Below are 22,657 nucleotides of genomic sequence, written 5' to 3'. Positions count from 1 at the left end.
TAGCAAGTCCCATCTCATTCGAAGCTCCAACCATATTGAACATCATGTAGTTTCTCCCAAGTGCCTTGCTTACCTTTGCCTCAGGGGCTTTGCACAGGCTATTACTATTTTTATCTCTTCTTTACCTAGCTAACTCTACTTGTCCTTCAGGGCTGAGATATAATTTCTTCCAGGAAGCCTTCCCTGATATCCTAGGGCTGTCTTATCTGCCTCCTCTGTGTCTCCAAGAGTCTTTCATCATCACCCAGTCATACTGTAGTGTAATTTTCCTGTTACTTCTCTGTTTCTTCTAGGCCTCCCTCCAAGCCAGTGACTTTCAGATGTTTTGACCATGGTATGTAGGAAATATATCTTATATCGTGATGCAACACATACACACATAGAAGCATGTATTGTGTGTATAAGTGGAACAAATGTTTCACAAAACAATATTTGCTCTTACTACATGTGACACACCTAATCTTTTTAATTTTATTTCAATAAAAAGAGAATGTTGTTTGAGGCCCACTAAGTTGATTTTATGTCCCCCACAAAAATCTCATAAACCTGCATTTTGAAAATCTTGTCTTGAACCAGGAGTCAGCAAAACTTTTTCTTTTTTTTCTTTTTCTTTTCTTTTCTTTTTTTTTACAGCTTGACTAATTTTTATGAAGTTTTGTTGGTTTTTTTTTTGAAATATACTCAGTTTACAATTTTGTGTCGATTTCTGGTGTACAGCACAGTGCTTCAGTCATATATATATTTATTTTCATATTGTTGGGATTTTTAAATGTGTTTCTTGTTGCTAATTTTCTGTTGTTTGGTTTTTGTTTTGTTTTGTTTTGTTTTAGCAAACCTATGATGAGCCTATTAGTCAATATTTTAGGCTTTGTTGGCCAAATAGTTTCTGTCACAAGTACAGCACTCAGACCCTGCTGTTTGAGTAGCCACATGAAAGGAGCCATAGACCATTCATAAAGAAATGGCTGTAGGTCTATTTCAATATAAATTTATGGATACTGCTATTTGAATTTCCTCTTTTGATTTCTTGGCTTGAGGCCACACAAAAACAGGTGGTGGGCTGGATTTGGCCAGAGGCTATAGTTTACTGACCCCTGCAGTAGATGGTAAACTTCATGTTGGCAGGGACCACTCTCTTGTCTCTTCCCCATTGCAAGTCTAACTCAAAGCCATGTGTGCATTCAATCAATATTTAGTAAGTGAATTAGTAAAGAATACAATTTGTGAATTAAACATTTGTATTACTAAAGTGCTGTGTGTTCCTGGAAGAAAAATGAGCAGGACAGCTAAATAAAACAAATAAACAAACCCTGAGTAATCCCACCACTCAGAGATCACAATGTGCTTTCATAGTTTTATGAAGGAGAGGGCAGGAAATGAGGGAGGTTATTTTCGGGCCAAGAGAGTGGTGAAAAGTTCTATTTCCCCTCAATCCATCAGGGACCTAGGCTGCCCTTTTGTGACTGTACTGGGCATGCAGGGCACTAGGAAGGCTTAGCAGGGGTGTGTACCCTCATCTGGGATCAAGGAAGTCCTCCCCAACAAAGGAAATGACCTTTAGGCTGATAAGGATTCAGTTGTGCAATCAAACAGGGAAGTTCCACACTGAGAGGGTATGGTGTCTTCATTCCCAGCTCTGGCTCCAGGATAGAGGGGGGGCAGGAAGTGGTGTGAGATCAGCCTGGGGAGGCTGGCAAGGGGCCACATGAAAAGGGCCTTGCCATCTAGCTCTAACTGCCAGTTGACAGGAACTAAATATGGATGAACATATTAAAAAAGAAAACACCCTGAGGAAAATAATCAGCCAGAATGAGGAACATTCTACAGGACAAATGATTTAGTTTCTCGTTGAATCAGTGGGTTGAAAATAAAAACAGAAAAGGGAAGGAGGTCTGTTATGGAAAAAAAGAGACTTAAGAGAAAGGTATGACAACCAAAAGCCATGTGTGGATCTTATTTATTTCTTAATTGGAAAAAGCCACCTGTAAAAAGCATCTTTGAGATAATTGAGAAGACATGAATATGAAGTGGGTATTATGAAATTAAAGAACAATTGTTCATTTTATTGGTTATGATATTACTGGCATGGTGGTTCGTTTTTTAAAGCCCTTATTACTTATAGATACATATGAGTGAGATAACTGATGTCTGGGGTGTGCTTGAAAATGCTCTGGGAAAAAGCTGGGGGGGGTTATATTGTGATATAATAAGAAATATATATTTGGTCTTTGTCCCAGGTTCCTGGCTAAAAAGCTTGTGAAGCCCTTGGAATTTCCTAAGTGGCAGGGGTGAGAGGAGTGTCTTTTGTTACTCATAAAAAGCTCCTTTCAACTACATCTGGGTTGATGCTAACGAGGTGACTCTTGGTGGGCCCCTGTGTAGCTTCAGGATTATTCCCCAGGAATAAACTGTGTGTCTGAATGATGGACATCCACCTGTGACTGTTTAATAGGGAACTGTGGACCCTGTATCAACCCAAATATGCTCTTCTGCCCCGCAGAATTTACAAACACAGATATTGCCCCTAAATTAGTCACTCTCAGAAGCCATTTTAGTAGAAGTTCTTCAACAAGCTGATGATACCAATCCACAAAATGAAGCAACTCCTTCACAACTCGATTCCTGGTTTCGTTAGTTTGTTGGTTTTGTCCTCCTCCCGTACTGACAACCTTGGTGACCACAGAGGCCTTAGAGATACTTTCTGTTCTAGCGTAATTTTTCACTCTTTGTGGATAGCTTTGAGGCTAGTGGCCAAAACTCAGACTGACCCAAATCTGACCTTAGTGTAGCATCAACGTCCAAACCAGAACTCTTTTAAAATTTCATTCGTACCATTACAGATAATAACTGAGCGAATCATGGGGTTGTATATTTCACTTTTTGCCCCGTTGGTTTGCATTGCCTTATGCATCTAGTGAAACTCCTTCCTGGGAGTTGAATCCAACTCTAACTATCCACTGAGGACCTTTATCCTTAGTAACGGCAGCACAGCTGCTTTCCATGCTGTGGATGACCACGTGGCCACTCAGGTATCAAAGTTTCCTCATCTCCCACTTTCTTATCCTTTCTCTTCCCCAACCACATATTTCTGTGAGCCAGGGCCAGTCTAGCAAATCTCAGTTCTGACACCAATTATTAGTTATTTTTACTATCAGCAAATAGATGGGGTTTCATTTCCCCCTTAACACTAACCAATTCTCCAAATATCCTGACACCAACTGAGTGTCCTACAATTCAATCAGTTCTGACAGTAAATACCCGGAGTGAGCAGAAGCCCTACAGGTTAAGGGCTTGATCCTACAAGACTGCCCCCACTTCAGATACTAATGGCAAGTCCTGAGCAACTCTGACCAACTGAGTATAAATTGAGCTATCGCATGACCTCCTTCTCAGGTTCCATAATTTACTAAAATGGCTCACAGAACTCAGGAAAACAGTTTACTTATTATTACTGGTTTATTATAAAGGACACAACTCCGGAGCTGCCACATGGAAGGGATGTACAGGGCAAGGTGTGCTGGGGGTGGCCTGGAGCGTTCACGCTCTCTCCAGGTATGCTACCCTGAGTACCTCAGTGTGTTCACCAACCCCGAAGCTCTCTGAATCTCATCATTTAGGAATTTTTATGGAGGTTGCTTGGTGATTAACTTAATCTCCAGCACACCCCTCTTCTTCTACCTGGAGGCCAAGGAGTGGGGCTGAATGTTTCAGCCCTCTAATCACATGGTTGGTTCCTCTAGTATCCAGCCTCCAGCCTGAAGTTAAGTAAGAGCCCACCTAGAGTCACCTTATTAAAATAACCTCAGGTAATGCTGAAAGGGGCTCATTATGAATAAGCTGTCCCTCTTCACGTCTATCTCTCAGTTTATAGAAGCTCTTGTGCCAGGAATGGGGGATGCAGACCAAATATATGTCTTATAAAATCACACTATCACAGGGAGTAATAATGAAATTGGGAAAATGTTGGTAACTGTTGAAGCTGACTGATGGGTACATAGAGATTCATTATGCTAAATCTTCTGGGCTTTTGTGTATATTTGGAAACTTAGATAATAAAATGTTTATAATAAAAGAGGATGACAGAAAGAGAGGCACCTTATATGCCATACTAAGGAGTCTGAACTTGATTTTTAACTTTTTACTTTGAAATAGTTTTAGATTTATAGGTGAGTTGCAAAGATAGTAGTGTTTCCAAATACTCTTCACCCATCTTCCTTTAGTGTTACATCTTATATAACATGGCACGTTTATCAAAAGTTAGAAATTAGCATTGATATAATACCATTACCTAAACTGCAAACTTTATCAAATTTGTCCAGTTTTTCCTTTTTCGTTGTTTTCCCTGTTCTGGGATCCAATCCATCACATTTAGTTGTCATGTACCCTGAATCTCTTCCAATCTGTTTCTGGCCTTTGCCTTCTGTGACTTTGATACTTTTGAAGAATAGCAGTTAGGTGTTTTGTAGACTGTCCCATAATTTGAATGTGTCTGATACATTCTCATGATTAGACTGAGACTATGGGCTTTGGGGACAAATACTACAGAGGTGATGTGGCCATCTCACTGCATCATGTCAGGGAGCATGAGGTCAACATGACTTCTTATTTCTTCGAAGCCTTAGTCACTTGGTCCACGTGGTACCTGCCAGGTTTCTCCACTGTTTCCCTTTCTATACCTTGTGACAAGAGTCATTAAGCCCGGTCTACAGTCAAGGGGATTTTAAAATCAGGGGAAAGTCACTGAAGGGTTTTAAGCAGGGAGTAATGTTTTGAACGTGTGTTTTAGAAGCACTATTCTTGTTGAAATGTGGTGACAAGACATGGTGGAGTTTGCAGTGGGACTGGACATAAAGTGGTGGATGTGAGCGACCAGCAGTCAGTTGGAGTTGGTTCTTTATTGGAAGGTGAAGGACGGAGAAGGTGAAGTCAAGGATGGCCACGAGATTTCTAACTTGGACACCTGAGTGGCTGAGCTCTTTCACTGAATCTAAGCCAAGGCTTCTGTGTGCTCCCAGGAAGCTGGATACCTCCCCTGCCCCCAAGGGAGAAGCCACTTTTTGTTTCTTGGTCTTGCCTTGCCTCCGGTCGGGTCCCTGACAAATCAATTTACAGGTTAGAAGAAGTGTGGGATTACCAAGGAGGGTCGGAATCCCAAGAAAGAGAGGGGGCAGCCGTCAAGGAGCTGAAAAAGAGCTGGAGGAAAATGTTATCCCTAAATCCTTTTCTCCTCTCCCCGTTGAAGGACCCAATTAAGACCGTTTGTCTCAGTGGTTTCAAACAAGTAATTTTATTTACCTTTTTGTGTTCCGCCAACCATCCTCCCCCTCGGCCTCGCCTGTTACGTGTTGGGAGAGGGGGCGGCCTGCTACCTCTCCGGACTCAGCTCCGCCTGCGGGACCCCCGCCCCGGTTTCTTTTCTCCTCGGCGCCTGCGGGCTGGGGCGGGAGGAGCCGCAGGAGTCGGGGCGGGGGGCGCGGGCCCGGGCGCCGGGCGGGCCGCGCCCCCTTGCGGAGGCTTGTAGACCAGGTGGAAGATGAAGGCGTTGCAGTACCTGAGGGGGGCGTGGCGCCGTCAGGGGCGGGGCCAAGAGGCCGCGATTTCCCAAGGGGCGGGGCTTGTGGGCTCTGAGTTCTAGGGGGTGGGGCTAGAGCTAGGGCTCGGCCAATCATAGGACAGCAGGAACTTTTGAGGGGTGGGCCAGGAGTCGGAGAAATTTTGTGAGCCGGCTCTTAAGAGGGGTGTTTGGACGACGTGGAGACCCTGTAGAGGGGTGGTGAGGAGTGCGGGGCTGGGGCCAGGACGGTCCCAGGACAGCAGAGACAAGCAGCAGAGACGACGGTAGAGGTGGTGGGCCTTTTAGGATGCACAGCCAGGGAGTAAGAAGGCCTTACCAGGGCATGCAGTTGTCGGCCGCTCTGAGGCGAAAGGGGGAGCGGAAAGGGTTGGGCTGTGGAGGGCTGGTCCCCCCTCCTGTGGCCACCGCCATGGTCTGGTCATCCATCACACAGCCGTACTCGCTGCTCTCAGTGAAGAAGGCCGGCACTCGGAGGGACTGGGGTGGGTGCGGGACGTCAGACACTCTCGGTATAGGCTCCCACCCCCACGGACATCCCGAGCAACAAGGATCGCCACCCCGGTTGAAAACTGAGGACCCAGGAGGGCCGGGAGCCGGGGAGGCACGAGGCAGCCACAGAGAGGGGCAGGAGGACCCGTGGGCTCAACCCAGGTCTGTGGAACAGATAATGGGGAAGAAGAGACTTTCAGAAAAGGAGGAGGGACTGGGCAGGGGGTGAGAGAAGATCCTCTTTGTCCCGTCCCCCACCTGTAACCGGGGCAGCAAGCTCAGCCAAGTGTCCTTTAGACCAAAGCCGGAGTTATATCCTGTGGGCAGAGGGAGAGCAGGGAGCAGCTGGATCCTGTGGCCTCTCTCCCACCCTCCCCACACTTCTGCCCCAGGCTCTTACCAATAACCAAGTCAGGCTTGGGCCCCTGGAGCAGGTGGTAGGGCCGTGCAGACACCTTGATGTGCAGGTCTCTGCGGCCCCCCTTCTCCTTAGTCCCAGAGTTGAGCCGTGCTGATACCCCAGAACCAGAGCGGACAGGTACTTCGGGGCCATCCTGGGGAGTTAAGTGGGGTGGGGAAGCCACTGGAAGTTAGGGTACTGGAGGATGCGACAGGTGAGACAGGGGAGGGGAGGCAGGGAGCTGAAGAGCAGGGCCCCCCTCAGCCCTTACCCTCTGCAGGGTAAAATGCTGCTGGTCACTCTCGGGGGGCAGGCCGTCACCCACAAACTGCAGCTCCAAGGCCACGTGAGGGAGCAAGACCAGGAGCTCCTGAAGGACAGACAGGACAGATCTGGGTCCCACCCTTCGTCCATCTCCACACCCAAAGGCCCAACCTTCAAGCCCGGAGAGACTTACCCAAAACACCATGACAAGGTCAAACTCCTTCCCGGCCTCCACTACATGGATTTTCAGTGACTGTTTGTTCTGGATGTTCAGCTCAGGGACTGGGTGACAAGCTAGCCATTTCAGAATATGGTCTCCTCCCCGCCACCTGCTGTTCCCTACCAGCTCCCCGTCCCCCCTGCTCCATGCACTCCTCCCCGGGCCTCGGCTCTGCTTACAGGACTGGGGCACCAGGTGGGTGATGACATAGTACACCGTCAGTGGGTAGGTGAGAAGCACGGCCATGGGGGAGTCGAAGCTGAGGCCCCGCCATGTGTAGTAGTCCTGCCATGAGCCTGGGAAGAGTGGGTTACTGGGGACCTGGCCCCAGGCCTGGACCCCAAGCCCTCCAGTCTAATAGCCCCCTTCTCAGCCACCCAGACTGCTGGCCCTGCAGTCCCTTTCCCTACCCCTAGCTCCCTCAGGGCCCTTCCAGCTCACCAAAGAGGCCCCTGGGTGGATCTGGGGGCACAGGAGGCATCAGGGCAGGCCCGTCCCCCTGGAGAAGCTGGTAGGGATCTCCTGAGAGGATGAAAGAAGACGAGCCTGGTGTCAGGGAGATCCACACCTGCCTCTTCTTCTTTTAAAGGAGTTCTGTTCCCTGTGAGAGGGCCTGGGGCAGCAGCAAGAGGACTAGGGGGCTGCCTCGCGATGGGGCTCCTGGATGGGGTGGGTAGGAGTGACTTCTCTGAGGGTTAGGGAAAGGCCCGAAACAGCCCTGGGGCTAGCGGTGGGATTTGGTGCCTACGTGGAGGGGTCATCTAGGACTGGACAACTTTTTGCTTTCCCATCCTTCCCTCTAGTCTGAGGGGCCCATGCCTGGAGAGAGGCCCCATGTACCACGGAGAAGAAGGCTGAGGGATGGCATGCTGCCCCGGGGGTGCCTGGGGGTGCCAGGGCCTGATATCAGCATGCTGAGCTGCATCCAGTAGCCACGAGTGAGGCCCCGCGAGGCCAGGAAGGCCTCCTTGTTAAAGGTTTCACTGGTCACCTCTGGAGAAGGATGAGGGGAGCGGTTGAGGGCCCGGTGGGCAGGATTCCAGACTTTGGCTCTCCTCAGCCTCTCCCCAGGACCCTGGGTCTGAGTCTGGTTTCAGTCGGGGAGAGAACTGACAGTTCCGAGTGTTTACAGTATAGCCCACAGAAGCCATGTAACAGTTCCATGGGTTTTAACATTTGTTAGTCTGCCCATTTTACAGATGAGGAAACTGAGTCTCTAAGAAGGAAAGTGATTTAAGGTCACCAGTTAGTGGTGGAATGGAGAAGCAAGTACTTGATACCTCCTCCCGAATCCTCTAAGCTCTCTCAGGGGCCTACACATTCAGTCCTCAGCTCCAGAGATGCTGTCTCCAGCCCCAGGGGTCTAGCCCCCAGCCCCAAATACCCAGCCATTATTCCAGGGATCTAGACTCCAGCCCCAGGACCCTGTTCCCAGGCACCTGGGGCCCCAGTTCCAAGGATCTGGCCCCACTTCCCCCCTCCCCATCCTGACTTCCTTATGGTACCTGCGGTGTAGGTAAAAGGCAGAGTCGCCAGTTCTCCGGCCCGCTCCATGAAGGCTGCAAGCCTTGGGCACCAAAATTGGTGACTCACATCATCTGGGCACCGCTTCCAGTCGGTCTGGAGACAAGCCTCTCCACAGTACAAGACAGCACCACACTGGGGGCTGGGGTCACAGTGGGTGGTGGACATCCAGGGTCCGTCTCTGTAGGTCCCCTGTCTGCTGTGCCACTGTCCCACAGCTGCCTGTACGTCACTTGGTCTGTTTGTTCTCTCTCTGCCTATAACAGCTTGGTTTGGTTTTCTTTTTTCATCTTTTTCCCCTGTCCTTCACCCTATCTGTCCACAAGGTCCCGCAGCGGCCTGCTGTCTCTCTGTTTGCCTGACTTGGGCTCTTCCTCCCACTGCATCTCTGCAGGCTACTCACCAGGGTGTCAGCTTCACTTCAAAGCTGTGTCTGTGACAAACGTGGCAGGTTCGAGCCCGAAGGGAGGCAAAAGTGAAGCCTGGCTGGGGACCCCATGTCCGCATTGGAGTCTTGGCTAATTTCACTCCCAGTCTGGGGACCAGATTCTCTAGCTCTCTGAGTGGGGGTGGAGACAGCATCAGGCTGGGGGGCTCAGGACTTCAGGCCCCAGGCCTCCCCACCCTTTACCAGGTTTCCATACTTATGCAGCTGGGCATCTCCCACCGTAAGCTGTCGGGGCTTTCGGGGGTCTCCAGAGCCCATGGGGCAGGCCATGCTGTGGCAGAGGAGAGCATAGGCCCGGGGAGCCAGGTTCTCTGTCCCTGAGCCCCTGCCTGCAGTCCCCTGGGCTCCATCCATTAGCAGATCAATGCCCAAGATGGTGCCATGTTTATCTGTCACCAGTAGGAGGCAGGAAAGGTGCAGGGGTGCAGCCTCTGGGGAAGAAGGGAAAAGTTGGGGGTGGGTGGCAGCAAAGATGGTCGGGGTCAGGGGCATCAAATCAAATGCCTGCAAGAGGCTAGGAAACTGAGTGAAGGGGACAAGCCTCATCTGAAGGGGACAGCTGCTAAGCAGGCCCAGCATCTGCTGCCAGGTAGAAATGCGGGCCTGCAGTCGGAACTTTACATCTTCTTGCGAAGGTAGAACTGCAGACTTCTGAAATTTTTGTTTCTTTGAATGTTTAAAGGTTGGCTCAAATTAAAAAACAGCCTTGTGGATCAATGAAAAAATCCTTTTCAGGCCAGACTGGCCTGAGGGCCACCCATTTGTGACTCCTAGCTGGATTCTGAGGGGTGCAGGAGGGTTGGGCAGGGCACAGGGCAGGGCCAGCCCTGGGTTCTTACCACTTGTCCGTCCCTTCCTCCTCTCAGGCCCCGGCTCCATCTCTGCCCTGTCCTCTCGGCAGCCATCTTCGCCACCTCCTGCCTCCTGCTCAGCCTCCTCTGGCTCCCCTCCAGGACTTGCTTCCTGGGGAGACTCCCTGCTGGTGGGGGCTGGCTCCCCATCCTCTGTTTCTGCCTTCTCCATGCCCACACCCTCCTCTCCATTCTCTCGCTCCTCCTCCCCTTCCTCTCCTTCCTCCAGGCTGACAAAGCTGACATAGGGGCTTAGATCTCGCAGGTGGAGTAGGAGCTCATCTCCCAGGAGCCGAGCAGCTCCCAGGCCAGGTCCAGGGCCTGGCTCTGCCCCTCGTCCCAGGCTGATGCCCACACTACGGTTGGGCAAGACGTGGAGCACCCAGAGGGCAGGGTCCTGGGGCAGCCTTCTGATCTGAGCCTCCAGCTGTCGCCAGCGACCCTCGAGGCTGGTCCGCCCAGCCCCACGCTCTGCCACAAACTTGCGGTACCAGCCAAAGAGGAGGGCGGTGAAATCAAGGAACTCATCCCGGTATCCAGACACAAATTCCATGTCCTCAGGGGCACAGCGCCTGGGCCCACACTGGGCTGAGGAAGGGATAAATAGTGAGGGAGAGATCCTGGTGAGAGTTTAGGGCTGGGTCACAAAATGGGGGCGGGCTGTGTTTGAGGGTCCCTTAGGGTGGAATCTATGGGTGAGTGTTCGGAGTGAGAAAGGAGTTTTCAGGGCTGAGGATGGGAGTTTGGGATGAAATGGGGGCCAGACTTGAAAGTGGGTCATTAGGGTTAAGGATGAGTCGTCAGAAAGGAGATGGTATTTGAGGCTGCAAATTTGAGGCTCAAGCCGTCAGAGGTAGGGTTTGAACTGAGGATGGAGGTGAGGAGAGCTAACCCTATGGGAAAGGGTTTGGTGAGGAGGGAAGAGTCCCGTGGGCTGTGGGAGAAGGGTGTAGGAGCCAGGGCATCCCTTGGGCTTGGATCGGCTTGGCGGTGAGCCCCTCCCCGCCGCTCCTCTACTCCGGTACCTGTAGCCGCCACCACTTTCAAAGGTAAATACCTCGGGGTGGGGCGTGACGTCAGGCTCCCGAGACCCCGGCCCGCTCCCGGGTGGCCACGCCCCCGCGTGTCCCGCGCGGCCCCGGCCAGTGTCTGCGCAGCGGGGCGCGCGGACTTGCCTGCAGCGATCGCCCCGGCCGTGTGACTGACCCCGGCGAGGAAAGGGAGAGCCTCTCAGGGAGGAGGTCCAGCCAACTGACCTGCGGAGGGCGGGGGGAGCTGGCATCCCCGCGCCGAGCTAGATAAGCCCAAGGGACTGTCTTTCGCTTTCCTTCTCCGTTTTCCCACGCTCCTGGCCGCCCCCTCGACGAGGCTCGGGCCTGGGCGCGGGGGCGTAGACGGAGGAGCTCCGCCTCCCGGAGTTTCCTGGCCGCCGGAGGCCCGCGATCACGCGGCTTCGACAGTACTGACCGCACTGTCCCTTCGAGACGGTGGGACCCCCGGCAGGGAGGCGGAGCCGCCTCGCGCCCCGCCTCTGCCGGGCCTCTGGCGCTGACGGACGGCCGTGGTCTCCACCCCCCCCCCCCCCCCCCCGCCCCGGAGTCTCCGGCCCAGCGGGAGAAGGAAGCGAAAGCCCTTGAGAAACGGTCTGGACGTCAGGCTCCGGAGCCCGTCTGGGAATGAGAGAGGGAGACGCGGCCCCGAGTTGCTGTTAGGCTGGGAACATGCACCAGAGCCTCGAGGGCAGTGACTTTGGCGAAGGCCTCACTGGTGGCGAAGGCGTAGATGGAGCCGAGGGGAATTAGGAACCTGTGTGTGTGATGGTGGGAAGGGTGGGAAGGTTTGTGAAAGAGCGACGGAGCCACAAAGAGGCGGGGACTGGATTGGGGGAGGGAGACCACTCACCTGACTAGCTCCCTCCATCCTGCCAGATACTGCGACAACTCCACATCCCCTTCGGGGGTCATACTGGCGTGGAACGGCCTCACCATGCGGCCCAGCATCCCCTGGGGGCCCAGACACTGAGACTCTTCCCTTTCCAGGCCCTCCAGGGGTCCCGGCTGTTTCCGGACCTGGGGGTTAGATATGAGGGCAAGGGGGGAGCCGAATCCCTAGCCCGCTGGGCCTCTTTGGCCAAGCAGCCCAGTCGGACTGAAGAAATTGTTCCTAGGGTCTAGCTGGTGTCCCTCCTGCCGAACTCTCAGCAGGAGGCGGGAGAGTGGAGAGGAGGAGGAGGAGGAGGATCGGCCCTTCACCAGCTCCTCTGCCTAGCCTACTTGCCCCTGCTCCCACCTGGAGCTCCCAGTCCCAGTCCTGCCTGGAGCGTACCTGTAAAGGCGGCGGTCCCTCGGCAATGCAGGTCTGCGTCCCCGATCCACAGCCTGAGAGGGCGCCTGGGGAGAGACGAGACAAAGAATTGAGGGCTCTAGGAGGAGTCTTCGGTCCCCAGAGCCCGGATTCCTGGGTTCCTCCCGGAGCAGGTGAGGGAAGGGACCACTCACGAAGGCTCCGAGTCCAGAGATAAAGAAGCAGAAGCGCGAAGATAGCGAGAGGAATTGCATGACGCAAGCAGAGCCTCGGGACCTGCGGAGGGAGTGCGACCCCCATGACTGCTGAGGGGACCACCGCCCCCTCACCGGCCCCTAGCCAGTGCTTGTCCCTCTGCCTTTAGGAGGGGAGAGAAGCCCTGAGGGTGCAAAGGGTTAATAATTAACCTAGGAAGTCCCCTTCCCCTGTGCCCTTTGCCCCAGAGGGCAGCATCTGAGGGGTGAGGGACTGGATGAAGAGGATTTGGGAGATTCTGTAGCAATGACACGTCTTTACATTTCCCTTCCCGGTATGGCGAGGTTGTAGTAAGAGGCAGCCTGAGGACTGGGGAGAGACGCTGAGGTCAGAACCAGCTCCCCCTCTGAGCAGTGCTGGGGGCCTCAAGTTAACTCTGGGCTTGAGTTCCCTCCACTGTACACTGAGGATACTAATAGGTACGTTTGCAGTCATCATACAATGATATTGCATGTGCAACACAGTCAGTGGAAATGAATACCACAATTGCTCCATAAATCTTAACCTATTAAGTTCAAGCACGGGGCACCTGGATCCAGGGAACACTCATTTCTAAATTCCCTATCCTATCCCAGAATGTGAGCTCTGATGAAGACAAGGGACTTTTCTTTTTACAGGACTCTTCTATTTACAACACTTAGAATATTGACTGAGCCAAAACACATTATTGCTAAATAAATATATATTGAATAAACTAACGGATGTGTATGGTGGCAGGCAAATCAGGGGTGGAACGCCCCATGACAAATTTGAGCCCGTTTTTTTTATCTCCCCAAATTAGGAGTCCACCTGGTGGTCATGGGGGGAAAAACATTCAGGGAAAGGATACAGGAAGCAATGAAAGAAACAGCATCTCCTGTTCTCAGTCCCCTGTCCATAAACTTTTTAGAATCATTCCAGTCTCTGTGTATATTTTCTTTTGAGGGGGAAAGGTGTCCCAGATTCTGAATGAGTCACGGCCCCAGTCGCTCACCACATGCTTCCCAGCTCCCACAGTTCATGGATTCTTGTCCTGTCTCTCACTCTGATGCTCCCTCACATCTTGGAGGTCCCTAGGGTTGCTCCTAACCCATTGTGTCCGGTGGGATTTGGGAGCCATCACTTCCATCCCTAGCCTTGGGCTCCCTGCTTCCCAATGTTTGGATGTTTCCCAGCTTGCTGACTGTGACCTTGGGCAAATCGCTTGCCACTACAGCCCCAGTTCCCTCATCTGCAGCGTAGGAAGGGTAATTCCCACCCCTGAAAATTGTTGAGGGTTAAACAAAACATGCCTGCAAGACACCACGATTCGTGCCCTATAGCTAGTAAGTGTTCTGTTAAGTTGTGGTTACTTCCAGTCTTCGGTTCTCACAGCCCCTCCTCCTCTGGCGCTGGGAGCCTCCGTCTCCCTGAGGTGAGAACAAGTCTGTAGGCTTCCGGAGCGGATTAGTTTTGGGCGTCACTTAATCCGGGTGGCCCTTCCGTAATCAGAGTCCCTTGCACACACCTGCACAAGAGGCCGGGGCTCACAGAGGCTGCGGGATGGAGCTGGGTGCGGGAGCCAAGCTGCTGCTGCTGCTGCTGTGGGCGACATGCCGCAGACATGCTAGCGCAGATGGTCTGGGCGGCTACACGTCGGTCATCAGGGTGACCAACGGGGGCCCCTGGGGCGACTGGGCCTGGCCCGAGATGTGTCCTGAGGGATTCTTCGCCAGAGGCTTCTCACTCAAGGTAGGGGCTCGGGCCTAGGTCTCGGAGGAGACCTCAGAGCCGAGGATGTGGTCTTCTGACTCGTCCTCACTCCTCTTCTTGCCGACGCCCAGGTGGAGCCCCCACAAGGCGCTCTTGGAGACGACACCGCTCTGAACGGGATCCGGCTGCACTGCGTGGGGCGGAATGCGGCGCTCGACACTCACGTGGTGGAATCGGAGTCTGGAAGGTGGGGGGCCGGGGCCGAGGATCCTCTAGGGTGGGGGTACGCCCCTTACCCTCCGCCACACACCCCCTCCTGGCAGGCAGGTTCCCCCAGAGCTGTGGGGCAGTTCAGACCTGGGAAGCGGGTGGAAGACCTCCCCTCCGCACCCCGGGGGAGGTCAGGTGACTGGAGCACCTGGTGGGAAGCCCCGAGGTCTGGGTCCAGCTGGAGGTGGGCAGGGGGCGCCCGCGGAGCCCGCTCGTCTTTGCTCCCCTCGCAGGTGGGGCGCGTGGAGGGAGCCCCTGTGGTGTCCCGGCGGCGGCTTCCTCGTGGCTTTCTCGCTCCGCGTGGAGGTCCCTGTGACCCCCGGGGACAACACGGCTGCGAACAACGTGCGCTTCCGCTGCTCCGACGGCACGGAGCTGCAGGGGCCCGGCCTGACCTGGGGCAAATTTGGAGGCTGGAGTGAGCCGTGCCCTAAAGGCTTGTGCGGCTTGCAGACCAAGATCCAGCGGCCCGAAGGCCTCCTTGATGACACCGCCCTAAACGACGCGCGCTTTTTCTGCTGCCGCAGTTGATACCATTGCCCCCCTCTCCCTCCCAAGCCTAGTCTTACCTCTGGTATTAAAGCTTCTCTGTCTTGGCTTTGGTCTGGCTTGTGCTAGGGGTGGGAAACTGCGTCTCTCCGTCTTCCTAACCTAGCACTGGGCCAGGCCCACATTCGGGTTTGGTCTCAGGAGTCCGTAGCAGCCTCCTGAAAGTTACCAACCCATAGTTCAGAAAATACACACTTAAGCACAATTTTGTGTACAAGTTCAAGAAGTCTCTGCAGACATGTCGTCTCCAATAAGAGTCCAGGCTCTTTCCTTTCTGAACCACCAGTGACCTTACATTAAGAAACTTCTACCAAATTAGGAAGTGACAATACTATAAAGTCGTAAGTCTTCATTTTCTAGAGCATAAGAGGCTAACATGTCTTTCCCATAGTTTTCCTTTTGCCCCCTACACAACTCAGTAGCTTTTCTATATACTGAGTCCCATTTAGGGCCTTTGTCCTTGCTGTTCTCTCTTCCTGACCCGGCTGTCCAGATAGCTAGCCCATCCACCAGAGTTCAGCTTCAATTTCACATTCTCGGACTTTATCTTATTTTAAAAAAGTGCACTCATCATTTAAAAAGTGCTTATCACCAACTGAAATACTCTATTGCTTCTTTTAAAAATTGCCCATCTTCCACACCTGGAATGTTAAATTCTTTTAAGAGCTCAGAACTTGCTTGTCTTGTTTACACTGTATTTCCAGCGCACCAATAGCGCAGTAACTATTTATTAAGAAAATAACAAGCGGGGTGTAAGGGCCCCAAACAAGAGAGCTCCAAGCCCCGATGTATCTGGAGGCCTTCCAGCATTCCTTGTATAGAGCACAGTCTGAGACCGGGAGGAGGGCTCTAAATAGTTTATTCCAGGGACGGGGGAGGGCCAGGCGGGCGTCCAGGAGCGACGGACCAGGTCGGTGGAGCCTCAGTGGGGGGCGCCCTGCGGAAAACAGAAAGTGAGGACGCAGCTAGGGAGCAAACAGGTTTCCTAGACAGCTCCATCCCACGCCGTCCCACCTCTTTCTTCCTGCAATCGCCACAGAAGACACCAATGGTCGCGTTCACCAGCTGCAGCCCACACAGCAAGATCTCCAGGCACGAGGCGGCCACCAGCAGCGAGAAGAGAGTCACGTTCCAGTAGACAATACCAGGCGGCTGCACGCACAAGCTCCACTGCGTGCGGTTGTACAGATAAGAGCCCCTGCGGGCGGGGCGGGGCCCCGTGAGAGGAGGTCAGGCGGAGTGCCCCCGCCCCCCGCCCCGCGCACGCGCTGAGGCAGATATGGAAAGGGCTGTTTTGGCCCACGTGGAGGAAGCTCTCTCGAAGCCGAGTCCTGCCTAGGTTTCCAGGCCCACGTGGGAAAGGCAAGTAGGCAGAGGTAGAGAATGGGAGGGACGGGGCTCGAATACAGGCCAAGCCTTACAAGGTCTCTTTGAAGTGGTAATCCCAGGTGTCATTCATTAAGCATTTGGGTCCAATTCGGAGCGCAGTTCCTGATACCGAGAGGCAGTAGATGCCACCAAGCAACCCGAACGCGGAGCAAAAGATCGAGCGCAGCATCTGGATGCAGAATACGAGGAGGAGTGAGTAGCCCCCTCTCCACTCGTGTCTAGACCGCACCTGGCTCCGTCCCTCTTATAACCGCGCTCGTCTCCAGTCACGATAAAAATACATTTCTCGTCAAACCCCGGGGCTTGGAGTTGTGCTCACCCTAGGAGCCAGCGGCCGCGGAGGTTCATGGGGATTGTAGTCCCCTCTGGGCAGGCCCGCTGAAGCCTAAGATTTGCAGGTGCGAGGGAGGAGTGAGGTAGAGCCTAGGAGTCTGCAGAGGAACTCGGGAAGCTAGGAATTCTGTAGACGGGCCGTGGCTTTACGTATAGATAGTCTGAACCTGGATCTTACCCTGCAGCGATTTCCACAGCAGCCTGCACCACAACAGCCTTTGCCCCCTGCGCGGACGGCAGCAATTCCCGGACACAGTATCTATGAGAGAAGAGTCAATGTGATAGCGAGCCCCCCACGTCCCCAACTTGTATCCGTTCTTACCGCCTCCAGGAAGCTGCCTGTGATGGCCTCAGCCCTTTGGACTGCAGGAAGGCCGTATCTCTGGGGCACTGTCGAGCTCTGCTTTAATTTTTCTTTATTTCTGTGCCTATTTATATCTGTCCAGATTGTAGCCTCTAGGAGGGTAGGGCCCAATATCATTATAGCCCCTATAAACGTTCAGTAGGTGCCAACGGAACGGGAGTCAGGAGGCCTGAGTTTAATGCCAACCTTGTGCTCACTGCATACTCCATGAATTGATTCACCTCTGGGGGCCTCAGTTTTGTCCTCTGTAAAATGGGTCTGCAAGACCTACCTCCCAGGGCTGTTCTCAAGATCTTAACGGAATAACAGGTTGACGATGTCAAGATGGGCTAAGGGTAAATGCTCAGTAACTATAAAGTCCCTCAACAGCAGGTAGGAATAGTGGTGTTGGAGTGTCTGGTGAGTTGGGGTTATGGGGGAGGGTGGAGGAGCATGATAGTGAAGACTGCTGGGAAGTGTAGGAATCCCCAAGGTACAGCCCTGATCCTCTTTGTCTTTCTTTCTCCTATAGCCCCGCCCCTCTTAGGACATCAGCTGTTCCCTGTAACAGAAGTTCCCTCATAAGTCGATGCCTCCAAATTCAAACCTGCCTGAAAGACATTCCTTTCCTTCAGTGGGTCTTGAATCTGTCAGTCCTTTCTTCTTCCCCACCGTCAATCCCTAATCGCCTCCCATGAGAATGATGTGCTCAACCTCCATACTAGGTTCCTGTAGCTCTTGCCCTGTGCTCCCCCGCCACTCCATCCTACATTACTACCATCAGATTAAACTTAGTTTTCAACTGATCTTTCCCAAATCCAATCCCTTAGGGTCTCCTCAAAGAGGAACCCATCAAGACTGAATTTGAGGCAGGAATTCAAGGCTCCTGACTTTGGCTCCAGCCTTATCTTTGTTATCCCAGGCCAAGTTCTCTGAAATTCCACAGCTGTTTGGATCTTTGCTTCCTTGGGTGCCTTGTCTGAGTCTGAGCTGAGTGAGTTTAATTCCATAATAGCGTCCACAGCAGCATTACAGAAACACCTGCAGAACTGAATGAATTTTCCACCAGATGCTCCCTGCTCTCACATGTCTGACGGCAGATCTAGGGTCAGTGCTGGCCTCCTTGCTGAGCCTCTCTGGCACTTACTCGGAAGTTCCTGGATCCAGAAATCCCTGGTATTTGGAGTTACCTTTTGGATTCACCAATGTTGAATGACCTCCGCATTGGAGATGTTTACTTCTCTAGTCAAAGGGTTTGTCTCCTCTTGTTTACATTTCTTTCTCGCTTTCTGTGATCTCCTCTGATCGAAAAGAGAAGGATCATTGAAAACGCAAGAGGAAATGTGAAGGAAAAGCCGGGCTGGGCTAATAAGCTAACTCACAAATCCAAGTGCAACAAGTGTCGGATTACTGATCTAAGTTCTGCTGGGCGAACTCCTAAATCTAAGTTATTGGTGGCGGTTTGCTGCTTCCCTGTTCATGTTGTTTGTTTTTTTTTTTTTTTTGCTAGCCAGCTGGATTCTCAAAGAGACATATCTGGCCTTGAAATGTTGGTTTGCTTCCTCCCTGCCTCTACTTTTGTGATAATGATGCTGCTAAAGCTGTTCCACGCCTATTGGCCGAATACCCCAAGCTTGTAATTAATCCTATAAAACCTCACGCACACATCTTGGAGGTGCTGAGAGCTTCTGAGTACAAGCCCCTCTAAGCCTGCCGGCATAATAAGTCTGAGTACTCCAACTCTGAGTGGTGCTTGTTTCTTGCTGGCCTGTCATTTCCGTAACAGAAACACTGAGTTTATAGCTCAAATCTGTTTACTTTTCTCCATCTCCATGGCTGTTGGCCTAGTCCAAAGCCACTAACATCTCCCCTGGGCAACTGCAGTGACCTCATTCTGGGTCCACTGCTGACCTCCTGCTGTCCATTCTCCACCCAGTAGCCAGAGAGATCTTCTTAAGTCCAATAGAAAAGGGACTAACTAGAACTCAGACTTGGCTGATGGGAATGCAATTAATATAAGCACTTCAGACAACTGTTTGGCGATGTCTCTGAGCGCTGAACATTTGCATACCTTCAGAATCAACAGTTTTCCTCCTAGGTATATATTCAACAGAAATGCAATTGTGCATTCACCTAGAGACATTTACAGGAATGTTTCGAGAGCATTATTTGTAATAAACCCACACTGGGATCTCTCCAAGTGTCCCTCAACAGTAGAATGTTAAAGTAAATTGTGATCTATTCACACAATGGAACGCATAAGAAATCATAAACCACGACTATATGTAATAATGTGGATGAATCTTACAAACATAATATTGAGCTCAAGAAGCCAGACCCAGAAGTGTCCATGCTGCACGCTTCCGTTTATATAAAGTGCTTTACAGGTGAAACTAATCAACGATGTAGACGTCAGGATAGTGAAGTCGTTGTTGGTGGGGCGTTCAGGCCTGGTGGGAGGCATGTCTGGGATTCTGGTAATGACCCCTGTCTTGATCTGAGTGCCAAGTACATGGGTGTGTTCCCTTTGTAAAAATTGGCTGAGCAGTACATGAAGGAGCTAGGCATTTGTCTGTATGACGTAAATAAAAAGTTCCCCCCACAGTTTAAGAAGTTCAAAAAAAAAAAAAAGGTAAAAAGTCCATCAGTAGTTTTCTGGGTACTTATAATAAAATTCCAGTTCCTCACTGTGCCTTTCAGGGGTGCTGTGGCCTCTGCCCACCTGAGATCTCGTCTCATTAGACCTCAGCTGCCCTGGCCGCCTGTCTGGTTGTCGCTGCGAGAGCCTGTTTCTGCCTCAGGCTTTTGCACCAGTCCCCCTGTCTGCTACGCCGAGTCCTGCTTTTTGTCATTTGGATCTCAGTTCAGACATCATGTCATCTAGGCCTTTCTTGAAAATGCTATAAAAAGTGGCCCCCACCTTGCCCTCAAAGTTCTTTATGAGCACATCCTGCTTTGTCTTCTAGATGGGCCCTTGCTCGTGTCTTTGCACAGTGTTAACAGAGCGCAGGTTAAGGCACTAGCCTAGGCGCGCAGCAGCCAACACAACAAGCAGGGCTTACGGTCTCGCTTCCTGCTGTGTGTTTCCCTAGTGGGCTCACCGGCTTCAGGGAGAGCGGGGACCTCGCCTGTGTCCCTGTGGGGTAGCACAGACCATGTGACTACATTTGACACAGCATTCTCAAGGGTGGCAGCAAGAGGGTTGCTGGGAGTGAGCAAGTGGAGAGGGCATTGTTGGGAATCTCCCCAGAGGCAGGCTGATAAGATTGTGGCGCTTTAGACTGAGGCTGGAGAAGGGGTGTGATGTGACGGAGCGTGAGTGTGTCAGCCTGGGAGGAGTGTGACGTCTCATAGACAGTTGAAGTCAGAGCCATGGAGTGGAGTCCAACGGCCATAACGCCGTGCGGGAGGGGGAGTGGGAGAGAAGACCCGGACAGACGGACGGACGGACGGACGGGTGAGAGGGGACTGCTGAGTGACGGAGAAGAGGTCTCCCCATTTAGCTAAGGAAGGTGTGGCCAGCAAAAGAGACGCAGGTGAGGCATCCCCCGGAGAAGTTCATCAGCCAACCATCCTGAGGAGTAGGGAACTGTACTGGGTTGATTTTTTGTCTTCATGCCATGAAGATATTAAATTCTCTGGACCTTCCCAAAAGTTCCCCTAAATGGGGAGGGGGTGGCGAATGGGGGTTAGGAAGTCCAGGAAATCTGGGTGTCCCCGTCCCCCACTCCTGCTGACAGATTCTAGTCTCCAGGAAGCCGCCAGGACCCACCCTTCTCCACCATCTGGACCCAGGTTCTGAGTTTATCCATGGCGCCCAGTGCAGAGTGGGCATCGGGAACGTGTGCTGAGAACGAATGGACATGGGGGCGGGGGAGGTGACACCAAGCTGATCTGTGACATCGCTCCCTGGCTCCAGATACTGTCATGCACCTGCCCTCCGCCGCCAAGCCCATCATTATCTTGCCCCGACAACCTCCCACACAATCAGCTGCTCCTTCTGCCTCAACGCTGGTAGCCAGTGTTCCCAGCATCTGCCAGGCAGTGGGGATGGGGGACGGGGCTTGGGGTGGGGTGGGTGCAGGTAGGACATACTCCGTACCCTGGAGGTAACTGTTTAGAGCAGCGAGGCTCCTTCCCCTCAGACATTCAGCTCAGGACCCCGGGGCTCCTCCAGAACCTCCCTTACAGAGCGCTCAGTGTTTGGGGGCAGACTGGACAGGCTCCAGGTCCCCAGCAAGCCACTGCCATCTGGCAGCTATCCTTTTCCCTCTCTCCCTCTCCCTCCTGTTCAGAACCCTGGAGAACGGCACCCAGGCCCCTGGCCTGTGCTCTCAGGCCGGCCCTCTCACCATCAGGCCCCCGCCGATGAAGCCGGCCATGAGCCAGACTTGCAAGCTGATGTGATCCTTGGTCCAGGTGGTCCTCCCGTTGGGCACCAGCAGGAGAGCGTTGGCCGTGATGCAGATCAGGGAGAGGGAGACGAGGGAGAGCCCCACAAAGCGGGCACACTTCCCCGTGCACATGGCGGAGCGTCTGGTCAGGACAGGCCGTGAGTGAAAGTGAGCCCGAGCTCCCCGGGACCCAGAGGAAAACAAGCCTCGAGCAAAGGTCGGGGAGGAGGTGCGCGCAGCTGGCAGGAGCTGATGATAAGGGACAGAGGCACCAGACAACCCGGGGCTGCTGCAAAGACACAGGCAAAGGGGAGGAGGTGGGGGAGCGAGACACCCAGAGGAAGTTGCCTGGTGTTAGTGTGTTCTTCCTCTTTTTCTGCACACACGCCTCTCCACAGGCCCTCTGTCTGCTCCTTACCTGCTCTGAGACTTAGCCAAGTCTCTCAGACTCCGTTGCCTCATCTGATGCCCCTTGGCTCTCGGTTGGTGGTGAGGATTAAATGGGACATGGAGAGAAGCATTTTGTAAACAAGGATGCCCTAAGCAGATGTACTGTGGCCTCATCATCTCTGTTAGTCCCATAGGGAAGGTTCCTCCTGGAAAATGACTAAAAAAATAGTGGTGGACTTTTGTCGTCCTTCCGTTTCTCCTTGGTCTTATTGCACCCTCCTCCTTTTGAGGCCACCCTCTGTCTCTCAGGCAGGCTCTCGACTGAGGTCTGATTGATTAAAGCATCCATCTCCCTGGCTTCCATATTTGATTCAGTGATGGCCACGTGATCCAAGCCAATCCCGTGAGAACCAATTTCTGGTTTTTGTTGTTGGCAATGTGAGGTTGAAGTCCTGTGTTTTGTCGTGGTGCTGCCGTTGCTGGTGGCATAGTGTTGCCTGCCTGCTGGAGAGTGAAGTCCATCCAGAGGAAAGAACGATCGAAACTTGGGAGAGGGACTAAGTCTTGATGACGTCATCGAACTTGTAGATCCAGCTGTGCCTGAAGCCTGATTGTTCCTTGGAAAGTTTTGATGATGGGACTCACTTTGTGTTTCCGTCAACTGCAATATAAAAAGTCTTTTCTGATACAGAGATGAGGTCATTAAGCCCTTGCTGTGGACAGGGCCTCGTGCTGGAGAGTATAGGGATTCACAGTTGCATGCATGGGACTCATATATGGGGTTCGGGAGCAAAAAAGAGAGGGAAGGCCCAAGTAGGATGTAGGATAGTGGTGCCCTTGGAGAGATGAGGGTGGCAGGAAGTTCTGGGGGGCTTCAGAGAGCACGTGATGAGGGTATCACGCAGGAAGTGATGTCCAGGTAGTGGCCTCTGAGGTAGCTTGTCCCAGCAGCCCTCTCAAATGGCTACAGAGACATGGAAAACGGTGA

At 52.7% G+C, this 22,657-nt stretch overlaps 3 protein-coding genes across 11 annotated transcripts; 1 reads left to right on the top strand and 2 right to left on the bottom strand.

Moving 5' to 3' along the window:
• Nucleotides 1–5,271: 5,271 nt before the first annotated feature.
• On the bottom strand, nt 5,272–11,359 carry LOC141573565 (zinc finger MYND domain-containing protein 15). Of its 9 annotated transcripts, XM_074342370.1 has the most exons (13): nt 9,760–11,358; nt 9,117–9,351; nt 8,876–9,031; nt 8,454–8,614; nt 7,789–7,941; nt 7,390–7,470; nt 7,128–7,244; nt 6,922–7,010; nt 6,736–6,834; nt 6,465–6,618; nt 6,323–6,381; nt 5,892–6,052; nt 5,272–5,551 (listed from the first exon to the last, which is right to left on the bottom strand). In XM_074342370.1, exons 1-13 carry the CDS (start codon nt 10,322–10,324, stop codon nt 5,380–5,382), a joined length of 2,202 nt encoding a protein of 733 aa, XP_074198471.1. In that variant the 5' UTR covers nt 10,325–11,358; the 3' UTR covers nt 5,272–5,379. The 9 variants fall into 9 exon arrangements, with proteins under 9 accessions (XP_074198471.1, XP_074198468.1, XP_074198466.1 ...); XM_074342367.1 differs by having other exon boundaries at nt 6,922–7,244; nt 9,760–11,359; XM_074342365.1 differs by having other exon boundaries at nt 6,736–7,244; nt 9,760–10,359; nt 10,829–11,359.
• Nucleotides 11,360–13,785: 2,426 nt separating this feature from the next.
• On the top strand, nt 13,786–14,869 carry LOC141573566 (vitelline membrane outer layer protein 1 homolog). Its single transcript, XM_074342373.1, has 3 exons — nt 13,786–14,040; nt 14,133–14,248; nt 14,505–14,869. Exons 1-3 carry the CDS (start codon nt 13,852–13,854, stop codon nt 14,800–14,802), a joined length of 603 nt encoding a protein of 200 aa, XP_074198474.1. The 5' UTR covers nt 13,786–13,851; the 3' UTR covers nt 14,803–14,869.
• A 793-nt stretch (nt 14,870–15,662) lies between these two features.
• On the bottom strand, nt 15,663–21,576 carry LOC141573304 (transmembrane 4 L6 family member 5). Its single transcript, XM_074342374.1, has 5 exons — nt 21,238–21,576; nt 16,721–16,801; nt 16,242–16,378; nt 15,835–16,018; nt 15,663–15,757 (listed from the first exon to the last, which is right to left on the bottom strand). Exons 1-5 carry the CDS (start codon nt 21,409–21,411, stop codon nt 15,743–15,745), a joined length of 591 nt encoding a protein of 196 aa, XP_074198475.1. The 5' UTR covers nt 21,412–21,576; the 3' UTR covers nt 15,663–15,742.
• Nucleotides 21,577–22,657: the final 1,081 nt, after the last annotated feature.

Source organism: Camelus bactrianus, chromosome 16 (assembly GCF_048773025.1).
Source record: "Camelus bactrianus isolate YW-2024 breed Bactrian camel chromosome 16, ASM4877302v1, whole genome shotgun sequence".
NCBI lineage: Eukaryota > Metazoa > Chordata > Mammalia > Artiodactyla > Camelidae > Camelus > Camelus bactrianus.
The sequence above is the reverse complement of the archived record's forward strand: the minus strand, read 5'-3'. Positions and strand labels throughout refer to the sequence as shown.

What these genes read in the sequence shown, in the direction of transcription:
- LOC141573565 (XM_074342364.1), bottom strand. Translation starts at nt 10,324, where the DNA reads ATGGAATTTGTGTCTGGATACCGGGATGAGTTCCTTGATTTCACCGCC. An exon ending in GAAGTGAAGCTGACACCCTG is followed by an intron (nt 8,615 to 8,875) that starts GTGAGTAGCCTG and finishes CTGTGACCCCAG; the next exon opens with CCCCCAGTGTGGTGCTGTCT. An exon ending in CCTCAGCCTTCTTCTCCGTG is followed by an intron (nt 7,471 to 7,788) that starts GTACATGGGGCC and finishes TCATCCTCTCAG; the next exon opens with GAGATCCCTACCAGCTTCTC.
- LOC141573566 (XM_074342373.1), top strand. Translation starts at nt 13,852, where the DNA reads ATGGAGCTGGGTGCGGGAGCCAAGCTGCTGCTGCTGCTGCTGTGGGCG. An exon ending in CCAGAGGCTTCTCACTCAAG is followed by an intron (nt 14,041 to 14,132) that starts GTAGGGGCTCGG and finishes GCCGACGCCCAG; the next exon opens with GTGGAGCCCCCACAAGGCGC. An exon ending in GTGGAATCGGAGTCTGGAAG is followed by an intron (nt 14,249 to 14,504) that starts GTGGGGGGCCGG and finishes CTCCCCTCGCAG; the next exon opens with GTGGGGCGCGTGGAGGGAGC.
- LOC141573304 (XM_074342374.1), bottom strand. Translation starts at nt 21,411, where the DNA reads ATGTGCACGGGGAAGTGTGCCCGCTTTGTGGGGCTCTCCCTCGTCTCC. An exon ending in TCATCGGCGGGGGCCTGATG is followed by an intron (nt 16,802 to 21,237) that starts GTGAGAGGGCCG and finishes CTTCTCTCATAG; the next exon opens with ATACTGTGTCCGGGAATTGC. An exon ending in GCTGTGGAAATCGCTGCAGG is followed by an intron (nt 16,379 to 16,720) that starts GTAAGATCCAGG and finishes TTCTGCATCCAG; the next exon opens with ATGCTGCGCTCGATCTTTTG.